The 22,855-nt window shown below is 36.0% G+C and overlaps 1 protein-coding gene across 2 annotated transcripts in view; it reads left to right on the top strand.

Moving 5' to 3' along the window:
* LOC122007979 (STE20/SPS1-related proline-alanine-rich protein kinase-like) overlaps positions 1-19,645 on the top strand; it is a 29,323-nt gene extending 9,678 nt beyond the window's left edge. Inside the window, exons 9-23 of one of the 2 annotated variants that reach the window (XM_042563529.1) lie at positions 7,705-7,773; positions 8,124-8,195; positions 8,323-8,384; positions 11,933-12,031; positions 12,113-12,214; positions 12,469-12,605; positions 12,718-12,812; positions 12,885-12,923; positions 13,025-13,084; positions 15,928-16,134; positions 16,251-16,302; positions 16,398-16,435; positions 17,187-17,251; positions 18,280-18,331; positions 19,073-19,645. In XM_042563529.1, the coding sequence (XP_042419463.1) occupies positions 7,705-7,773; positions 8,124-8,195; positions 8,323-8,384; positions 11,933-12,031; positions 12,113-12,214; positions 12,469-12,605; positions 12,718-12,812; positions 12,885-12,923; positions 13,025-13,084; positions 15,928-16,134; positions 16,251-16,302; positions 16,398-16,435; positions 17,187-17,251; positions 18,280-18,331; positions 19,073-19,144 (1,221 nt within the window). In that variant the 3' untranslated portion in view covers positions 19,145-19,645. Of the gene's footprint in view, positions 1-7,704; positions 7,774-8,123; positions 8,196-8,322; positions 8,385-11,932; positions 12,215-12,468; positions 12,606-12,717; positions 12,813-12,884; positions 12,924-13,024; positions 13,085-15,927; positions 16,135-16,250; positions 16,303-16,397; positions 16,436-17,186; positions 17,252-18,279; positions 18,332-19,072 lie in introns of both variants that reach the window. The other variant, XM_042563528.1, reaches the window with a different exon arrangement.
* Positions 19,646-22,855: the final 3,210 nt, after the last annotated feature.

Below are 22,855 nucleotides of genomic sequence, written 5' to 3'. Positions count from 1 at the left end.
CAACATCCTAATTTTGAGGTTTGAGTTGTTTGACTTGATTGCCATTTCAACCATTGCTTTTTCCTGAATCGATGAATCTCTTTTTGTAAGGTCAGTAACCCAGCTCAAGAGAGACATTGTTGAAGTCTCACAAAAGCACATCCTTATGGTATTGCTGTATCAAATGCCTCCTCACAAGCTTCCATTTCCAAGACCATGGTCATTTCAGCAATGTGATCTTTTTATGGAGCAGGAGATTGCATGCTTCATTTTCGTTGTTTTGTTGAAGTTATTGTCATATTTTTCCTATAAACTCTCATATAAATGCCTTTTCTCCTCCATGATGCTTGTCCGAAGCTCAAATCCTAGTATTTCCATTATTACTGTTGGTGCTCGGGGCAGCACATTAAGAGGCTTGTATTCATAAAATCAACACCATATATCCCTCTGTGCCTTTTTGCCATCAATTGAACTTTGACCCTATGAAACTTGTATTAAATAGGAAGCTTACATGAAGAAAGAGTGACTAGTTCTATATGCATTGGAGTGCACCGCTTTCATTTTACTTTCAATAGTTTGGAACTGAAATGAAAGCATGAATGGAAAATTACATTGTTGATAAGGATGAATAAGATTAGTAATGGGAAACAGGGTTTTAGTTGGTAGACTTGGAGCATTGTGGTGAGGCAAAAGAGTTTTTGAGGATGAACTGTAATAGGTTCAGATGATAGTTGCTTGCTTTAGGTCCATTATGTAAGTACCCTGGATGAGTTTTGACATGATTAATCGAGTTAAGTTAGGCTATGCGGTTTGATTTGTCTAAGTGTGCAGGGACTTAGGAATACAAGAAGTCGAGTGGAAGATGTAGTTAGCGAGAATGATGACATGGGAAGCGAGTCGACGAGCTCGGTGCATCCGAAAGACGAGGAGCTACGGAAGAGTACACCGGCGGACGAGGACGCGCGCGACACTTCTAAGGGACAAGAAGCCAGGAGGAAGATTGCTCGAGAAGAAGGTTGGAGTTGGGTTCGAATGAGCTCAACTCTAGAAGGCCAGAGAATCACCTAAGTGACCAGACAAATCAACAGCTGAGTTGACTTTGTCCAGGCACCCGGGCTAGGTCCAGGCGCCCGGATGGACCAGGTCGAGGCGCTCGGACGGACCAGGTCTAGGCGCCCGGACGGACCAGGTCCATGCGTTCGGATGGACCAGGTCCAGGCGCTCGGGTTGTCTTGGCCAGATCAGCGAGCCGTTGCAGCGAGGACCAACATTGGAGTCCACACCAGTCGACTCTAGGTGCTTGGACCAGGTCCAGGCGTCCGGGAAGCAAAGATCTATTGGAAAGAAGTCGTTGCAGAGTGGATTGAAGCGACCAAGTCCAGGCGCCCGAAGCAGGTCCAGGCGCCCGGAGTTGCCACGTCAGCCAACGACTAATTTCGGCCAGTGGACTATAAATAGAACCTTGGTCCTCGAAGTTTTGTACAACACTTACTCTTTTCATTTTGTTATTCTTTTTTAAGTTTGTGCTTTCAACGTCTCTAAGAGATTACTCCGCCTGCTTCTAAGGACATCTTTTATTGGAGCTTTCATTGTCTTGGATTAGCAACCTCCCCGGTTGCAAACCAAGTAAATCTCTACATCTTCTTTAATTCATGCTTTTTATTGTTTTTAATTAACCTATGTCGTGTCCTTGCTAAGTAAGTAACAAGAGAAGTGCTAAAATTCTATTGCAGACTATTCGCCCTCTAGCCGGCCTCACCGGTCCTACACATTATGCTTGAGTTTTTGGTGTCAATTGTTTTGGTGTGGTAGATGGTGTAGACAATAAATTAGGTATATGAAGTAGCCCAACTGAAGCACACATGGTAGTAGACCAAATGGATAAAAGGTGGACTAATATATGTTTCTATAGCTGAAACAAAAGCTCAATTTAACTTAGGGGAGTATAACAATGATGCCTTTCTATAAATGCAAATGTGTATGGGAGCACTTAATGGATCTTTGTGCTAGCTTTGTCTTCGTCGGGATGAAAAGGTGCAGGGGTGTTGCACAATTAAGAGAATGCCAAATGACTGACCTCATTGCAATTGGCAAGAGGCGAGACATTCAGTTTAAGGGATGTGCAACTACGGGAGGTTCACACCATGTTAGGTGAACATGGCACAAACAATATGGTGATGAAGAACCTTGTGCGAAGAGGAAAAGAGCCAATATTACGCGCGTGCACACACACACAAGATGCCCTAGATAGCTCCCCACTATCTATCTATTTATCTGTATATGACATTAATGGCTATGAAATATTATAGATACATCCAGATAGTTTACACAATTATATATAGGCCCATAACACCGCTATTTTACCTTACAGGTAGACAATATTTAGCCTTGTACAACTCCCAAAGCTTTGATCCATCTCTTAAATTCCTCTTACTTTTTTTTTCTTCTTTTGTTGACAATAAGGATTTCATCTCTTCTTGTCGTGGTCCTCTTGATTGCAATTTTGATCTCTCCATCGGAGGGTTTCAACTCAATGGTAATGACAATAGAGGTGGCCAGTGACAAAGGCAACATGTGACGATGCCCTCTTTAGAGTATAAGAAAGTTGGTTGAGATGCACAATTCTTCCCTAGACTCAACAATTGGTGTTGTTGCGTTAGTGCAGAAGGCCAAGGACAGAGAGAGGTTATGGTGTAGGGCGGTGTAGAGATGAGGTGGTGCAACTCAGTCTGGCTACTTTTTTTTTTGTAAGTGTTCGAGAAGGTGATGAAAAGTGAGAAATTGGCCAAGTGTTATTGAGTCGACATGGAGTGAGAGGTAATGACTCTCATGTTGGAGAAGATGATTCCAAGATGAGGCATATTGGTGGCAGTAGAGTTGGAGGATTTGTAGAGTGCTTATGCGCTTCTCGTGCAGAAGGTGACGGTTAGAAGAAGGCGAGGTTGCAACACTTGGAATGACCGATTGGGTGGAGTTTGGTGGTGGAGATGCAATTGATGGGTGGTAGCGGAGGATGATGAATAAATGGGTTGAGAATTCCCAACGCAAAACCCTAAATTCTATTCAATTCTTAAGAAATCACCAATATAATAACCAGTATTGCGGAAGCGTACCAAAATCCATAGTTTGCAGTTGATTTTGGGCCATGATCTTCAATTTGTAGATTTTCTTAATAGCTAGAGAGTTTTGTGGATACAAAACATAATTGTCGTACTGCAAACTGGGACCATAACCTATATTGGCCCCTCAACAAATCAAAAATTGCACATGTGGTATCCACACTATTGTATTCATGACAATTACATAGACAATTAATTCTTTTATCGAGTTGATTCTCGACTTCAACCTTAAATGATTTGAAAACATCCCATGTTTGAGCCTTTTCGTATATAAGAAACAGACATGCATATTTAGAATAATCATAAATGAATGATACACAATATTGTTGACCATTCCAAGAAGGTGTTGGAAATGGTCCGCAAAATCTGTATGTATCAATTCCAATACTTTTGTAGCTCTATATGCACCATCTTTCTTTCTTTTGGTCCCCTTAATGCATTCAACACAAATATGTAGGTTTGTAAAATCAATAGAGTGTAAAATTCCATCTGATACAAGTCATTCAACTCTATTTCTAGACATGTGTCCTAGACGTTTGTACTATAATGCACTTGAGTTTTCAGTATTAAATTTACGCTTAGTATCACGTGATTCCACATTTAGAGTTTTAATATAAGAAGCATTTAGATCAAGCATATATAGATTGTCATAAATTATAAGTGAACCAGTTCCAACAACAGATAAACTGAACTGATCTTTTTCAAACGAACAACAATTACCTAATTTGTCCAAATTAGAAACAGAAACCAAATTCCATCTAAAGGACGATACAACAAAAGTATCTATTAAGTCTAAATAATAACTAGTGCTTAACAACAATTTAAAATGCCCTATGGCTTTCACTTCGACCCACTTGCTATCACCTACATTAATGCATCTTTTAGCATCACTTGGCTTTCGGGTAGCACTGGAGTCCAATCACCAAGTGTTTCTAGGTACTGAATCTAAATTTACTTCAGAACAAACCAAATTGAAAAATGTACCTTTTGTTTCTTCACATAAGGACCTTTAGTAGCCTCATTCGTTCTTTTCTTGCCCTATCTTTAGGCGTGTTTGCTAAATAGGCACTTTCAGCCTTGTTTTGCTTCAACCTCTTGTCCTCTTGAACATAGTATGAAATGAAATGAGTTCATTAAGAGTCCATTTCTCCCTTTGACAATTATAATTGATTTGGAATTGACTGAAGTGGTTTAGAAGAGAAAGAACCACTAAATGCACAAGCATGCTGTCCGATAATTCAAGGTTAAGTGCCTTCAATTTTTTGATGCAAGATGGGGCATTTCCATGATATATTCCTGAACATTTCCCGTGCCTTTATACTTCATAGAAATCAAGCTCTTCAGAATTGTTCTTGTTTCCGTCTTATTGCCTTTGGGAAAGTGCTTCTTAATCACATCGAGATATTCCTTAGCTTTGGTGACACTATCAGACATCGCACCCCTAAAAGCCTCAAGTATGCCGTTCTTGATGATTATAAGACTCATATAGTTAGAGAGATTCCACTTTTCATATTTATTCATCTGTTCAGAGGAGCTAGAATCTGTAGGAGTAGGTTGCTCAGTCCTAATCATAAGATCTAGATCCATGCAGCCAAGAACAATAAGAATGTTCTCCTTCCAATCCTTAAAATTAATACCATAACGGATTGACACTGAACTTAAGTTAGCAGAAATAGTAGCAATATTTACAGAAAAGAGAACACAAGAATAATAACATAAATAACATGCTCATTTCGAATAAATTAAAATAAATGGTAAATCTTATCTAAAGATACCTAATGCAACAACAATATCAAGTCTTTGGATAAAAATATTATTTGCAAGTGGTACTCTTATTTTAATAATCAAACACTAACAATAATGCATGACAAATAATAAACCTATCTTTGGATCGATTTATTATATCCATGAAAAATAACAAATAAAATCTTATAATTGTTACATATTTATTATCACAAATAAATGCATAATTTTGTTAAGTATAAATCTTCCTTTGAGCCAACTAATACTCACATAAACATACCCATTTACACCTTCATTAATACCTAAGTAATATCTCAATATTTCAAATAAAATTAAATTCAAATAATAGAGGTCAATTTGGTGACATATAATTCAAATTTAATTTAATTTAAAATAATAGATATTAATATAACCCATACAATTCAATAAAAATTTAAATTTAAATTTAAATTAATATTAGAAAATAATTTAATTAAATTATTTTACCCAAATAATTAAAATTAATGGATTGTTATTAATGGGGACTTTATAAGGGCAATTATGTCATTTTTTGAAAAATGCTAAAATTCAAAAAAATGAAATTGATAACCAAACATGGCTTTCTGTTCTATGCTTTCCCCTAAACGTTGCGTTAGTTTTTTTTGTTTGAATTATCAAAATTTCCAAAACCACCTAACTTTTGAAATTGTTTCGACGCAACTGTTCATCTCCTTCATAAAACGACGCAACGTGTAAGGGGAAGAAACCACTACCAACCAATGACAGCCTTCCGATCCGCTGTCACCGCTGCTCCTTCTAGCCAAACCACCGCCAACTGATGGCAATCCACAAGGAAACGACCAACGTCGTGGCGTCGCCAACCTCCAATCTGCCGAAAGAGGCTGATTTTTTTTTTTTAGCCCTTTTGTAGCGGTTTCCGGTAGCCACTAGTTTTGGCCATTCTACGGTAGTTTCCTGCATGCACTCGTCTCCACATGGTCACCTTGACATGGGTCACTGTATGCTGCCAAAAATCGACAGTGAATTTGACTGATTTCCATATTCTAGCAGGCAACCCTATCCAAAAAAATCGAATTTTTCCGATTCCGACGATGAACGAGAAAGACAAAATAATAGGCGTATGACAACCAAAACAGAATAACTTCGTAAGTATTGAAAATAGATTGCTGTGATACCAATTGATAAATAAATGGGTTGAGAAATTTAAACACAAAACCCTAATCTCTATTCAATTCTTAAGAAATCACAAATATACTAATCAGTATTGTGGAAACGTGCCAAAATCTATAGTTTGCAGTCGATTTTGGGCCATGATCTTCAATTTGCAGATTTTCTTAATAGCTAGAGAGTTTTGCGGATACAAAACATGGTTGTCGTATTGCAAACTGGGACCATAACCTATATTTATAATGACCTAAGATTGCTTATTTCTAATTTGGTCCCTCGACAAATCAAAAATTACACATGTATCCACACTATTATATTTATCACAATGAAGCTCTTAGGTCAATCTCTAATTCTAAATTTGACTACATTAATTTATGACTTATTTAATTGATGACATTAGACATTTATAATTACAATTATGACTCCAAGATTCTAATAGAGGAATGGTAATGTTGGATGAGTGATTGACGAATGATTAAAAGGGCGGACGATGATAAAATGGGTTGGGTCTTAGCATCTCAAGGGAGCTCCATTCTTTTTTTGGCGAGGATGATGAACAGTGGGATTCATTGGGGGATGTTTTGCAGAGGGAAGTGGTTAGTAGTGCAATGAGACAATGTTGTTGTTTGATTGACAAGGTGCTACTATAGTGGCATGGTGCGAAGATGGAAAATGAAGCAACAAAGAGAATTATGGGGTGAATAAAGTGGCATTGATTTGGAGGTGGTGAATGGGTGGATGCATCGGAAAGAACTTAAGGTGGTGGATGGTGAAGTATCAAATACCAAATTAGGAATCGACTTCAGTACCAAATTGATGAAGTACAAAAAATGCTCTGATATCAAATTTATGCCACAAAAATCAAATTCTCAAATCACATAAAAAATTAAAGACAAAATTGATGGAGATAAGTATCTCATACTGAGAAAAAGAACATTTCATAGAGCTTAGAATAGATAATTGAAAAGGAATTTTATTACTTAAAAGATGAAAAATACATAGTGATAAGATATTGTAATATACTAAATACAAACCAAAATAGAAAAAAATACCACTAATTAGAAAATATAATAATCTGCATACATACTGAATTAAATCAAAAGACATTGATTACCTAATCTGAAAATAGAATATTACCAAAATCAATTAAAATATAAAATATAAAATTCTAATCAATGCTTATACTAATTAAAAACTAGTACCAAAAAAGATACCAAATCCTAAATAAAACATTACCAAATCAATTAAAATTTAAAATTCTTGTGATTGTCTACACCAACTAGTATTTGGACATGAACAAAATTATAGGAGCAAAGTTTCCCTTTACATATGTCAAGGAAGAGTTAGCACATTCTCCCATGTGGTTCAAAACCCAAAGTTAAAACTGTTTGGTCGTCAAAAGGGTCAATAATGCTGGTCAATGTATTGTACAAGGGGCATTCACTGCAATCTGCATTCTTAAGTATTATTATATCTTGATTTTACTTTTGTCTACTTTGAATCGTAATACATATATACAATCAAAGTAATATTTCTTTTGTAGCAAGAATCATTATGTAGGATATACCATAGAAAACTCAAAGATGGATGTCTTCCTTTTGAAATACATAAGAATGACATTATTCATTAAGTCTCAAGTATGACATTTAGTTATTATCAAGCTTTGATCATCTTCAGCTATATTCTATGTTTACAGAGTGAATATCAGAGAGGTGTCAGTGCATGGAACTTTGACATTGAGGATCTCAAGGCTCAAGCATCACTGGTATTTCTAATATTGCCTGCTCTGTTGTGATAAGAAAGTTTCTTCCCCTTTTAATTGCTGTCATATCATCATGTTCACTTCCCCCATAAAACTGCTTTAGAGTTCATCTTATACACCTCTAAACTGCTGTCATATCATCATGTTCACTTCCCCCATAAAACTGCTTTAGAGTTCATCTTATACACCTCTAAACTGCTGTCATATCATCATGTTCACTTCCCCCATAAAACTGCTTTAGAGTTCATCTTATACACCTCTAAACTGCTGTCATATCATCATGTTCACTTCCCCCATAAAACTGCTTTAGAGTTCATCTTATACACCTCTAAACTGCTATTTTTTGTTCACAGATTCAAGATGATGATGACCTTTCTGAAATGAAGGAAGATGAAGAAACTATCAAAAATTTTGTTTCCAGCAAGGTTGATCTAACTCCTTTTTTTTGAGCTAGTAATTACTTTCATTTCTTTTAATCGATTGTCAAAATTGATATATATGCTGCTCCACTTCTTCCGTAAAATAAATTATTCCAAGCTTTTTGTATTTTAGGATCCTTCGACACCGAGATCCAGTTGTGAAAAGTCACCAATTAATGATAAAACCAACTCAAGGTGAGTTTTATTATCTTATGAAGGCAAATGTTTCTTTTCATTTTTTTTTTCCAACTTTCTATTTGTAATTCTTGACCTTGCCAGTGATTAACTCTGGCTTCAGTAACCAGTGAAGAGGAGTAAATAATTGCATTTGATTTAGTCTTGATTGTATTAAGGTTTTATGTGGGAGGTGACAAACGAGCACAGGGGCTCCAGATGATAACGAGCACAGGGCCTCCAATGTGAAGTCGCAAGAGAAAGAAGAGGGAGAGGGTTTCATGTGGGAGAGAAGGGGGAAAGCTTGTGAGTTTTAATAAGAGGGAAATGAGCAGAATGAGTTTATCTGAGGCAATTAACCTATCTTGGTGGCTCAATTTGAGCCCAACCAGGTCAAACTAGGTTTGACACTGGCTCAGCTATAGCTCATCCAAGAGTTTGACCCCGGTGTAAACTCATAACAAATTTTAATCAAATATGATCTAGTCCAGCCATTAAATAGTTATTGAACATCACATTGAAACAAGATTGGTCCAAAAACCACTAAATCAACGTCTAAACATCTCGGCTCAGTTGTAGAACTTATAATTTCAACAATTTACCCTTAATTAACCCTTCTAAACCCTAAATAAACTTTATAATTTAATATTTTATGATGCAAAAAAGTACTTAAGTGGTTCACAAAGCTTGGCTAATGCTTTTAACATTTCTTTGCACTTTAATCCACTTGTCAAGTTAGTAATCATCTGGATTTAGAGGAGTGATATGAAAAAATGTAGATCCGCTACATTAACGGCTCCTCTAGTGCCGGCCCCACGGATATAGAGGGAGGTACATGCAGGTATACAGGCGCTAGGCATATGGTGGGGTAAACCTCAGGTCGTTAGTTCCTGAGAATCAACCCCTGACAATTACGCCAGAGATGTCATGTGCCCACCGTCTGTGCTACGTCCTGGGGCCAGAGGAGTGATATGAAGCTTATATTTAACATATTTCACGTTTGGGTGGTTTCCTACTACTTTGTTTTCTAAAGATCTAAGGTGGCGTTTGGTTCTCTCCTAGGAATGAGAATGAGAATGAGTATCATAGTATTGTGGAATAGAAATGGGTATGAACTTGGGTATCATTCCTAAAAATAATGTTTGGTTAGTTGAATATTTTCAATCGGAATGAACTTAAATTTCCTTTTTTACCCTTAGAGGAAAATAAGAGAAAAAATTAGATGGAAGATAAAGTTGGATGTGAGAGAAACATATGATGAGAGAGAAAGTATGATGGGAAAAAATGAAGAGAGGGAAAGTGTGATGAGAGAAAATGAGGAGAGAGAGCGTGATAGGAGAGATTGAGAAGAGAAAAAGTATTATGAGAGAGAAAGTGTGTTGAGAGAGAAAGAGTGATGGGAAAAAATAAAGAGAGAGAAAGTGTGATAAGAGAAAATGAGAGATTGAGGAGAGAAAGTATGATGAGAAAATGTGATGAGAGAGAAAGTGTGATAGGAAAAAATGAAGAGAGGGAAAGTGTGATGAGAGAAAATGAGGAGAGAGAGTGTGATAGAAGAGAATAAAGAGAGAGAAAGTGTGATGAGAGAAAATGAGGAGAGAGAGTGTGATAGAAGAGAATAAAGAGAGAGAAAGTATGATGAGAGAAAATATGGAGAGAGAGTATGGTAAAAGAGATTGAGGAGAGAGAAAGTATGATGAACAAATAAGGAGAGAATGAAGAGAGAGAAAATAATGAGAGAAAGAGTGTGATAAGAGAGAATACAGAGAGAAAATGATAGAGAATGTGTGATGAGAGAGAATGAGGAGAGAGTGTGATGGAAGTGAATGAAGAGAGAGAAAGTGTGATAAGATAAAATATAGAGAGAGTATGGTAAGAGAGATTGAGGAGAGAGAAAGAAAGTATGATGAAAAATGAAGAGAGAATGAAGAGAGAAAATAATGAGAGAGAGTGTGTGATGAGAGAGGATATAGAGAGAAAATGGTAGAGAATATGTGATGAGAGAAAATAAGGAGAGAGAAAGTATGTTGAGAGAAAATGTGATGATAGAATGAGGAGAGAGAAAGTATGATGAGAGAGAACAAGGAGAGAGAGTTTAATCAAAGAAAAATTGAACAAATATACAAGGGTATTTTCATCCAAAACTTAATTCTTATTCCCATTCCATCAAAACCCAAGGGAGGGGGTGAGTTTCATCCATACCTAAATTTTTGGATTTCATTCCAAAATCTTGATTCCATTCCCATTAACCAAACACAAGGTTTGGGAATGAATCCATTCCCTCATTCCCAAACCTCTAAACCAAACGCCACCTAAATATTACTTAGTGCAGTCTCACAAAGAGGTCAATGGATGTGGGATATCATCTATGCTAAATTAGGACTGACATGATTCGTAGTTTGCTCACTCAATTCATCATTCCTGTGGGTGCCCACGCTGGGAACCTAAGTGCAGTGGGGCGCCCCGCATGCACTCAGGCGCCCAGTGTGGGCGCGCACGCGGGGCGCCCAGCATATCGCTGCCGTATATACTCTTCACCTGCTTACCTTCATCAACATTAACGAATCCTCAGGGGGCATTCTCTTTGTTTTATGTTTTATGCCCATGTGAAATCTTGTCCCTTTCTAAGAACAGATTTTTTTTCAGAGATTATTATTGGTATTTTGTACAAATAGCAGAAATGTGCTCATATATTAAGAGTACTCTCAATGCAGAGATTTTTCTGCTTGCACCAATCCATTCTCCCTGCCTCTAATAGGTGATTGGCACAACAAGTGAGCCATGACTTCTGCCAAGCATGTGCAACTATATCATGTTTTACTCTCAATGTAGCCCATCTCTTGCATGAGACATTATGGAATTTGACTTGCACAGATATCCTTACACTTTTCACATTAACTCTATGACATAGGTGAAGCTTTTCCATTTATTTCTTTCCTTTCAATCCTCAAGGAACAAGGTTGAGATAACGGAGGCGAGTAGTGAAAGATTGCATTAATTAATATACTTGAGAATTATTGCAGAACTTTCTGTGTAGTGACTACTGCATTATTGTCATTGAGTGCAATTTATTTACATATTTTATGCTATTAATGCCTAACACAACTTAATATGTTTTACATTTGAACATGCACAGGTGGTTGTTATGTTTCATGGAATTATAATTTTTCTAAATTCTTACACTGAATGTATATTTGTTCTATTGATGTATGGATTATTGATCCATATTATCATCTGTTTGACCCTTCTTGCTTATCAAACCTAAGTCATGTCTTACGGTGTTGCTGCTACTCACCTTGCTTGCCTTATGGAAGTTGGAATGAATCCTTAACGTTCACAAAAATCAAATTGATACAGAGCTAGTCATTCTAATAAAACAACATTTGTTTAGTCAAAATTTTCTTTTGAGGCAAAGGCTCTTTTTTCCCCTCTTGCTAAGGCAGTTAGAGAGAATCCTCTAGCACTTTGAACATCAAATGTATCACAAAGCTTATCATTCTAATAAAAACCATGTTATGTTAATTGAAATCTTCTTTTTCTTAGGTTCTTTTCTTTTTTTTCTTCTGCAGAGGAAGTATACCGTGTGCAGAATCCTTGGAGACAAAATGCTCAAATACAAGGGATGAAATATTGCAAGCAGAGTCTTCAGATGCTAGTAATCAGGAAAGGTTAGATCAGTATGACAGCCGCAGACTGAAAGGTGATTTAGCACCATCAACATCAAAGCCTGATGCACTTACGAATCATAGGAAAGTTGAAGTTGGAAAAAGATGTCAAACTTATAGTGGCCCACTTGCACTGTCAGGCATGCCTACCACCTCAGTGTCAGAAAGAGTGCATTCCGTGGAAAGGTTCATCTTTAGCTTGCTCTATTGAGTTGATTACCAATAATATTCAATGATCAAGGTGGATGCTTTGACAGAAGTTTCTCATTCTTTTTTACTGCTGATAAATGGAGCTATAATCTTCCCTAGTTGATTGTTGTTGTTTTGTGAAGATTTACTACTATTGATTTTCTTTTTGGTTTCCTGATTAAAATAACTGTGTTGGTTAACAAATCATATGCTCATGCAAAAATATGAATAGTCCTTCCTCTATCTCCTAGGGTTGATAATGACAATCAGCAAGGAGCTGAGAGATACATACGTGATACACGTAAAGTTGCAAATCTCAGTGGTCCACTAATGCTTCCAAACCGTGCTTCAGCTAACAGCTTATCTGCTCCTATGCGTTCATCAACAGGTTTGTATTAGTTGGGTATACATTTATCCACAAGCTTATCTTTTAAGTCCTTTTATGAAATTTCCCCAAATGTATGACTGTACTCTTCCTATTTGTTTTTGCACACTTACAGGATGTGGAGACTCATTGGAGGATAAGATCAAGCCTAATGTGGTTCAAATAAAAGGCCGATTCTCAGTTACATCAGAAAATGTGGATCTTGTGAAGGTAGAGGCTTCTGAAAACTATTTATTCTAATTTGCATGGTTTGACTTAACATTGAAGGCTCTGTACATTTAGGACTTGCCATTATGTAACATTTCAAGAAGGTCAACCCAGGTAAAAATTTGTAAATCATATTCTATGAAATAATGCAATTTTGTAGTCATCTGCATTTAACCTTGACAGGTCATTTTGTTGTTTCTTCTTCCTTTCTTCAGGAATCCCCCTTACGAAAATCTGCCAGTGTGGGTGACTGGGTAATTAATCCAAAGCCAGTGGTATGCCTTCACTGTTCTATTCTGTTTTTTTTATTTCATAGCATCTTTCAGTTTATGGTAGATACATATTCCATGGAGATGTTGTTTACTCATGGCATATCATGACGTTTTTCTTATTAAGCAAAGCTGCAATTTATGTGGCAGCAAGAAAAGATTCCACTGTTCTTAGTAGTAGTACTTCACACCCTTAAAACATTAGCATCAAGTGATTTTATATTAAGACATTTCTTTCAACATGATGCATATATCAAAGAGAGCATCCAAACAATCTGGAATTTCTGGAAATCTACTGTAGAATGCTTAAGAAGCAGATATCCTTTCATGATATAGTTATCTCTTATGGTATGATAGAAATGATGCTAAAAATAATGTGGCTGACATGTAATGGTCTAGGGTCAAATAAAATAAACAAGCCTTCAGATAATAATTATTTTACTGACTCAACTATGAATATTGGGCACGGGTGTGGATTAAAATGTGTGACATGATTATTTCTAAAAATTTTTACATGTGAACAATAAAAATATTAAGTGTCCATTTGAAGGATTGATGTCTGAGTGTTGGTATCTGACACAAATACGAAAGGCGTAAATAAAGAGGTCGAGTACCATAGGTTAACGTTATCTTGTTGCACCTTTTTTTTGTTGATCTTAGTCTACTTGTCATGGAGATGGTGCTAAAAATAAATTAATGTGGCTTACATAAAATGATCTTGGTCCAAATAAAAATAATATTATCTTATTGCACTTTATTTTAATGAACTTAGTCTGCTTGTCTATAATAAAAACTTATATGAGAAGCCTAATCTATTGTTTGAGATAATTTTATCAATAATAAAAATTCTATCGTCTCTCTTGGTGGAAGAATTGCCACTTAGAAAACTAAATCAACAATAAAGTATTTGCAAACAAAACAGAATTACATAATTAATCATGAATAAAGTCGTACACCACTCCTTTTAAGTAAATGAAAAATGATCTATATATATATATATAAAATAAACAACTATAACTATTTACAAATTTGTATCTGGGTTGGTGATCTCAACTGTAATAGATTTTGGTTCACAAAGAACCCCTTAATGAGCATTCAGTGGGAATGTAATCACAACATCACAGCTAGTTGGATACAATAATGAATATATGGTAGCAATAGGTGGAATCCGTCATCCTAGCAGCCCCACACGGTCGACCCCACAACCATCCGTGAGGAGGTAAATTGGGAAGCTGTAGTTGGCTAGTGCGGGAAGCGTTTTTTTTTCCTCGGCTTTGTCGAGATTCGAATACAATAATGAATATAGCTACTTAGACTTGATGACGCGGAATAAACTAATCACGCCACTCAAAAAATTTTGAACTCAACTTCAAGGGGAAAATATTATTAAGCTGAAGATACCCTAATACATGAGATCCTAACCCATTTTGTAGACTTGAAATAAAACAAGACCTTTTCGATGTAAAAATATATTTTAAAAATTCTAACAACTCCCTAATAATTATGAACAACCTTTTGTTATTTACAAGTAACAAAATTAAAATAAAACCTTAGACTATGCCATTCTCCTTCATAATGAAGTGCTTGACTCTATCAAATGGCGAGATTAAGGTTCGTGGTATCTCATGTAGGTGCCAAGTGGGGGACGCCTTTGTAGATGGGTTGGTTGATTGTGTTCCATTTCTTCAAGTAACTTGGGAGCAAGGTGCTGAAGCTCGTCCTCAGTAACCAAGTATTATTGGTGTTTGAAAGTCCTCTTCAATGAACTAGGTGCTTCTGACTGTTGCAGTGAAGGACTAGCACCTTCTCACTATCTATAATGTGCTTGATTTAAGGAGTGAGCTGAGTTAGGTTGCATCTGACAACCTTTTCCAATTTGTTGATTATATTTGTAGCAGTCTTTAAAGATTTTAGGTCATCCTCTCTATTTCAAAGGGTTCGGAAACCATCTCTTGCAAAGTAGGGTAAGGCTGCGTATAATAGACCTTTCTCCGGGACCCGCATTAGCGGAAGCTTTGTGCATCGGACTGCTTTTTCTCTCTATTTCAAAGGGTCCTAAGCTTGTGTTCTGTTATCTCTCACCTACCTTGTATGACAATGTGAGCTCTTGTCATAGTCAATATGGAGGTTTATCAAGTAATGAAAATTATAAAAGTATCATTAAACAAATAAGGGTGATTATATATATATATATATATATATATATAAAGGCTGTTGTTATGCTTTTTTAAAAGCAATAATAGATGTGTGAGAAAAGACAAATACACTTATATTAACTAAGCCAACTAATTTAAATAAAAGGAACTTCAATGAAGGGAATGAAATTACTAACAATGCAAGCCTTTTCTACTATGAAGTTTGCACCACGTGATCGTTGAACAAGCTGACTTCTTTGCTAATAATGTACGTGCATTATTTTCACTATTTTAATTCTAAATCTTATGCATGCATACAACTATATGCAATATTTCTTCTATTCTTTTATATTTTTCAGTCAGCTTTTCATCTATCACTTTAAATAGTTGATTTCCTTCATATGGTGCACCATCTTTTAATTAGGATTTAGGAGTATTAGAAGTATGCGTATGACAATTCTTTTCAAACCTGCCTCTTCTAGTGTTGTTTTTGTATATGAAAATCAAGTTTTAATGCTTTCTGTAACTCAAATTAGATATTTATATCTGTCTGAAATAATCACATTAGATGCAGAGGTCTCATGATGCAATCATTGTTGGCCATTCCTTGTTGAAACTAACAATAGATGCATCCATATTTTCCTGTAATTTTGCCTATTCCATCTCTCTATTAGTTGGTATAGGTCTTAGGTACTTGTATTTCTCTACTTTCAGTCACTGGGCCAACCTCCAAATGGAGATGGCAACAACAATCTGAAGGAAGTCAAACCTCCAAATGGAGATGGCAATAACAATATGAAGGAAGTCAAACCTCCAAATGGAGATGGCAATAACAATATGAAGGAAGTTAACAGTACAGTGCCTGCACACATTCTCAAGCCACATCTTGAAAATCTTTTTCAGCAAACATCTTTTCAACAGGTTTCGTGATCCTCCTCAATTACCTCCATTCCTTCACAAATTCATGCGTCCTTGAGTGAAATCTAACAACAATGTTTAAAGTTGTTTATAACACTGCTAGTGGTTTTAATTGTCAGGATCTCATTATGAATCTGTTGAATAGTTTGCAGCAAAGGGAGACAATTGATTGTGAGTTTAAAACTATTCCGGTTGTGTATTTGGGAAGATCAATGTCAAGTAGAAAAATTATATTGAGCTTTTCTTTTCCTTTTCTTTTCCTACAGTGCCTTACCTAACTCAAAATATGAGGAATGAGAACTTGGTAAGTAGTATGCAATACTTCATACTCTTCTATCTGCATGATTATATGCTGCTGGCCTATATTGACCTTTGAGTGTCAACTCTGGTATTATTATGTTGAATAGTTGTGTTTATTGGATTTCAAGAGAAACATTCGGGTTATATCAACTTTAGTATTATTATGTCAAATAGTTGTGTGTTTATCAGATTCCAGGAGAAACATTTGGGTTATCTCCTGATCCAACTATGTTAATCTTGCCGGAGAACATGGTTTTTGGGTAAATAACAAAATTACTAGTTTACTAAAATTTTACATTTGATAATTCATTGCAAATGCAGTTGCTATTACAGAATTGCAGTTACTTTGAACAAAATGTAAAGCCAACAAATCTTGTCTATTTATGGCCAACTTACTTCCCTACCACCTTTAGTGTGGGAATCACAAGAAAGATTGAAGAGAGGAAAGAAAAGAGAAATTCTATGGTGACTTATTTTGCTAGGCTAAATTTTATTCCTCTACTGGCAGCATACTCATTTTTCTTCATTATGTTGGGGAATAAATCTCTTAAAATAGAGATCGAGAGATATAATAAATAATCTATCACTATATACAGATAAATGACGATTCATTCTGGTTATACTGGAGGCATACTCATGAATCATACTATTCTTTTGCTGTTAATTTAGGACTTGATCATCCCTTTCTCACTTTCAATTGAGTAGAAATAATGTAAAGTATGGTCTACTACTGAGTGAGATTTTTTTTTTAATAGCTGGATGCTGTGAACAGTGAAAGAGAACGTATACTACTGATTAAAATCTCAGAGCTGCAAGCCAGGTAATATTTCTCTCCAGTGTAGGTTATTATAAATCAAAGACATTTATCAACAACCAGCGCTGGACTTACAAAAACATAGTCAAATGCTCCAATATCAATGATGAATTATGATTTCATTTTTAAACCGAAATTAAAAAAAATCGTGATTTTCAAAAATCATATGCAACTGAACCCAATATTTTATTATGGACCTCATGGATAATCAATGTTTGTGCCGCTGTTTGTGTAGCTAAATTAAAAGCGTTTTTTTATTGAATTAGAAAAAACAAAGAGGTACTCCCTACCGACTTCTCTAATTTTCAGATTATCAGAGACACCTTTTGTTAAATACTCTGGCTATTTAGGCACCTAATTTGTCACACATTGTGCTTGTGTGGAGATATTTCTGCTTGAATCGGTAACAGAATCTGAGATTCTTTTTTATTAATTTCTATCAATATCTTCCTTGGCTAAATATGTTTCATTAACCATCTCAGGTAGGTTATGTACGGTACATATTTTCCAAATTTCAATAGTTGTAGACATGCATTGTTAACAAATATTTACTTTTGCATTGCAACTTAATGATGTTTATCAAGAAGCATAACAAATGTATTTCTCACTTGCATTGTTAATAGTTGTAGACTTTGCATTGTTAACAAATATTTATGCTTTAGCTCAAGTGGAAATGGCCAGTAAATACTGATCATTGTTATCATTTTAATTGATTAAATGATCAAATTATCCATTAACAAACACATGGGACATAGTGGAAAGATAATTTATGATGCATGTCCCTTCAGATAACGTGGACTTGCTATATACTGCATTATTGAATTGTCTACCAAACCTAACCACTATGCCTATCATTTAGGTTTCAATTCAGACCTTATTTAAAGAGGCGCATGTTACTGGAAAAGTCGGTTTCACATTCATAAATTTATATATGTTTTGAATGCTAAGCTGGTATATGCATTAAAAAAATTCGATAGTAGTGTTGTACTTCTGAGGTGCCTTGTAACCAGTTAATTTATCTCTTCCTGTTGCAGGATGATTACTCTAACTGATGAGCTTACTGCAGCAAAGCTGCAACATATTCAGGCAAGCGAAACTGTTTGATACTACAATAAGATGTTAGGAACGAGTTGATAATGCTAATACACATATCTAATCATTTTTATTTTACCTAAAGTCCTGTTCTTGCAATTTTTACCAATCCATGTTGGCTATAAGGCTAAATAGTATAGTTATTGCTGTCACTTATGAAAAAGTACCTGAAAATAGATTGTAGTTATGTTTACTGGTTTTATATTATTTTATTGGTTTGATTCCATCAAGAAGAGAAGTGGATGCTTAGAAACAAGGTTATAGAAGTAATTTTTCTTTCTCAATACTCTTTCTACCTTCTAGAAAGCAAAATTGTAGGAACACTAATATATATCTTGAGATCTAGCACCAAGCAAGCCAGTTTAACAGGTCATAGAACTAAACAGGGATGCCATATCTCCAATAATGTAATGTCAGCGTGTTTCTTCTCCGATTCTTAGTACATTGCAGAAGAAATTACAATTCTAGATTTCAGGAAAATGTTGAGAGTTGCATTTCTAGACAAAGGGCAGTTTCTGTTTGTACCACTTAAACTTACCATTATTAGTGATCCAGATTTGGTTTATAAGTCAGTTTTATGATTGCCTATTCTGGCCGTGCATATAGCTACTTTTAATGAATGAATTTTAAGAATTGTAGCATAATATGACAAGAGGAAAGCAGAGCCTGTGATGGGATGCTTATATATATTTATATTTTGCTTAGCTTAACCAATCTATTTCCTTCATATTTCAGTTACAACAAGAGTTAAATGGATTGTATAGCCGAGAAGAAAACAAGAGGAATGAAGAAATAGCAGAATCTTGATCTAGTTCCTACTTTCTAGAGATTCTAGATCATTGTCATGCCAGAAATATAGATATTCCTGTCTGAGATCTTCCACGTACTTTCTTGTTACCCCTCTAAGAAGATCTAATGGAAAGGAGCTAACTGAGATATCGATTTCTCAGTTCTCACAATGGCATATTGCTCGGATAGTTGGGAGATCATATTGTCACTAACGCAATCCAGACATTTCTTCTGTTCAACGCTACAAACCGATCATGATCATGATCATGATGTACAATTTAAGCTGTTAGATTTTGTAGTTACCACCTCTGTTGCTGGCATGCTTGGCGTCTACTTGTATTTGCACCGTGCCGCAAGGCTCCTTTTCTTGGTTCAGGTTCTTTGATGCTTTGGCTGTATGTGCATTGTTTTCCGAAGGAGTTTGAAAATCAACAAGCAGATGAAGCTGCTCTCGCAACTCCTATTTATTGTATTCAAACTTAATGCTATCATAATAATCATATTCATATTCGTTTGCCTTGTCGAATTTGCAAAGAACTGTGTTACTCTGTTCATCTCTCAACTTTCTCTTCAACTCAATGACATCGTCTCTCCAATGCCAATCACTAACTTAGCACCTACACCACTGCTGGCTGTTGCTGGAAGACAAGGCCTCATGTACACATCACTACAGGCGTCCACACAAGTATTTGTGATGCTACTTTTCAATTAATTGATCACCTACCTATCAGAGACTGAAAGCCATACAAATATATATCACTCAGAAAAAAAAATCAATCAAAATCCCATCGAAAGTGAGGACTTTTATCATATACCAAGTACAAGATGACAAGCTGAAGTATCATGTTGATGGGAACCCATCCTTGAGCATTGATAACGAGTCAATCCAAAGCACCACGCTGTATGATGAACAAGTACAATTGAGCCTGCTGTGCAAATATGTGCAGTGCATGTGGATCTACTTTTTTGGCCCTGCAAGAAATTTTTTAATATCTAGAATCAGATTCGATGGCTGTATATTGATAATCAAGCATCAGCATCGCCACTAAACTTTGCTGGATGTTTATTATTATTATTATAATAGTATTTGAGTCATCTCACTGAAGTCTTGAGATCCTAAAAGGAACTAGAGGTTCATAAAAAGCTACTTAATTAAGAAGGAAGATGTTTAATCATTTGAATGTAGAACCGAAGGGAAGAAGTGAACTAGAAATTATTTGAAACATTGAAGAATTTTGCATTTTGCTTGGATTGAAAGTGTTTACTAACACCAAAATGGCCTAACCCGCCATCAATTAGTTCATTCTCGACACACTTGGATCGAACTCTGGACAGTTTAGCCAAATTAAACTAGTTGATCCACAAACTTTTTTATTTCTTCAAATATATTGTTCAGACAATAACAAGTTGTCAAAACAGACATCTAGATGCTCCACTTGACTGGTTTTAGTAAAAGTCTTTGTTCAGACGGTCAAGTTATCAATCAATCGAACATGCTGACACATGCACATACTCTTTGGGGATCGAAAGGAAGGAAATGAGAGGACTTGAAATACACTCAGATGGAGAGTTAGATTACCGTGGGACGAATCAAGTTAGGGTTTACTAAAGATGATGTGTGAAAAAATGAAAAAGGAGATAGAATCCTGTGGAGTTAACCAAAAATTGAGAGAAAAAAAAAATCCTCCTTTGTCGTTACCTTGGTGGGTGCTTATATGGTCGTCCAGAAAGTATCTCCACGTCAACTAGAAAACTATCATTGTGAGAGCTAAAACAGAGACTAGATCCAACAATCGTTGGCACCTCCCCAATTATCCATCGCAACGTGTCAATAGGGAAGTATCTAGGAGATCAGATTTGACAACCTCTTAACCGCTCCTCTATTCTCGGATTACAACTTGTCCCAAAATATTTGTAGTCACTATCAACTAGGCCTGTGTAGGACGTCCTAGGGTGAACAAAGATGAAGTGGATGTGGAGTGACCTTAGAATAAATAATGTTAAGTTCTGAGACCCATATCTAAGAGAGGTCATTGAGACCCTAGATGTTGAGAGGTCGGTATGACCCAAGACACTGAGAGGTTGTTGAGACCCAAGATGTTAAGAGGTCGTTGAGACTAAGATGTCGAGAGGTTGCTGAGATCCAAGATTATGAGAGATCACTGAGAGGGGCATGCGCCTTAGAATGGAAAGGGTTGCCAAGACCTATAATTATTGGAGGCCACTTGAAAAAAGGGGTCATTGAGACCTACCTTTGCATCAAACATGAATCTTTGGGAAACAAGCGAGTGTGATGAGACTTGGATCTCATCTAGGCCCAGTTTGATGCTTTTGAGAGTCAGCTTGACTTTGATTGATAGTTTGTATGATTCTAGACCCGGATATGTGGGTATTACATCATACTGTATCACACATTTCCTTTAAATCTAATTGAAAGAGGTGTAGTCTGGTTGATTAGACTGTGTTATGTTATTTTTTTATTTTCTACCCCGAATGTTGGGTTGAGGTGTTAGTAATCCCTCGGTACAGTTGCTTGGTTTCTCTAAGGAGAGAGGACATTAAATGAACATGATACGCTAAGTTGCATATCTTACTGCTAATTGGACCATCGTACCACCGTATAATAAACGATGTGTGATATTTGCCTCGGGCTGCAGGCGCGCCTTGCCGCAATTATTGCGGTGGTGTGTGACTAGGATGCTACTGATGCAATCCTAGATTTGATGATGGGTGAGTCGGTGCTCTTTTTTCAATTTCTGTATCCAATGGTAACGCATGCATTGTCTCGAAAATTGATGGGTTGTCTAGTAACTTCTCCCTCTTGTCTTTCAATGGCGAGGTCCACTACTGCAGAAGCTCAAATACTACATCTCTAAAGTGATCTTCATTCCGAGACACTAGCCAAGGAGAAATGGGCGCTAGAACTAGCCGAAGCCAGAGGCCTGAAATGAAGATGACTTCTGAACTAGAGGCCCTTAAGTTTCAAATGGTGTTGGAGTTAGGAATTGCTGTAGAGAAAGAGAGGGCCATGAACACATAATTGGAAGCCGCTCAGAAAGAGATAAGTGACTATACAGAAGATGTGGAAAGTCAGTTAACAGAACAAAAGAAAATCTTTCTGACCTCACCTGAATTTTATGAGCCATTGTCTAATAGAACCAATGACATGTTAATGCATGGGTTCATGAGTGCCCTCAGCCAATGTGTTAAAAAATGCTAATACCCAGAGGAGCGAATATTTCCTATTTAAGCCTGCAATAAGTCTAGGATGAGCTTCTTGACTCCAAGAAGGCAGATTAAAAGAACCTCCCAACTCTTGGAGCATCTCCAATGTAAGATTTTTAAAGAGGTTTGTAAAATAAAAAAGTTAAATAAAAAAGTTCTAACGATTGTGGATGTAAGGTTTAAAGTTTATTGTTAAATAACAGTAGTGAAATTTTAAAGCTGTTTTTTTTTTGTGTTGCAATTGATGTAATTACATATTATAAAATGGAGTATACAAAAAATCATTTAAATCTTTAACTATTGGAGATGTTTCAATAGGTTTTTAGAATGTTGTGTGGCATGATGTGACATATTGAGATCATAAAAAAAAACTTTTGTAAAATTCTAATTATTGGAGATGTCCTTACAACTCTTTTAATTTTATTTCATCATTTATTAGCAACTATTTTTGGTTATCTTGTGTGTTTCTTGCCTTTGTATTTAGGGATGTCTCTGTTTGAAACT

Source organism: Zingiber officinale, chromosome 8A (genome assembly GCF_018446385.1).
Source record: "Zingiber officinale cultivar Zhangliang chromosome 8A, Zo_v1.1, whole genome shotgun sequence".
NCBI classification, from domain to species: domain Eukaryota; kingdom Viridiplantae; phylum Streptophyta; class Magnoliopsida; order Zingiberales; family Zingiberaceae; genus Zingiber; species Zingiber officinale.
Note: the sequence above shows the minus strand (reverse complement) of the source record. Positions and strands in the feature narration are given on the sequence as shown.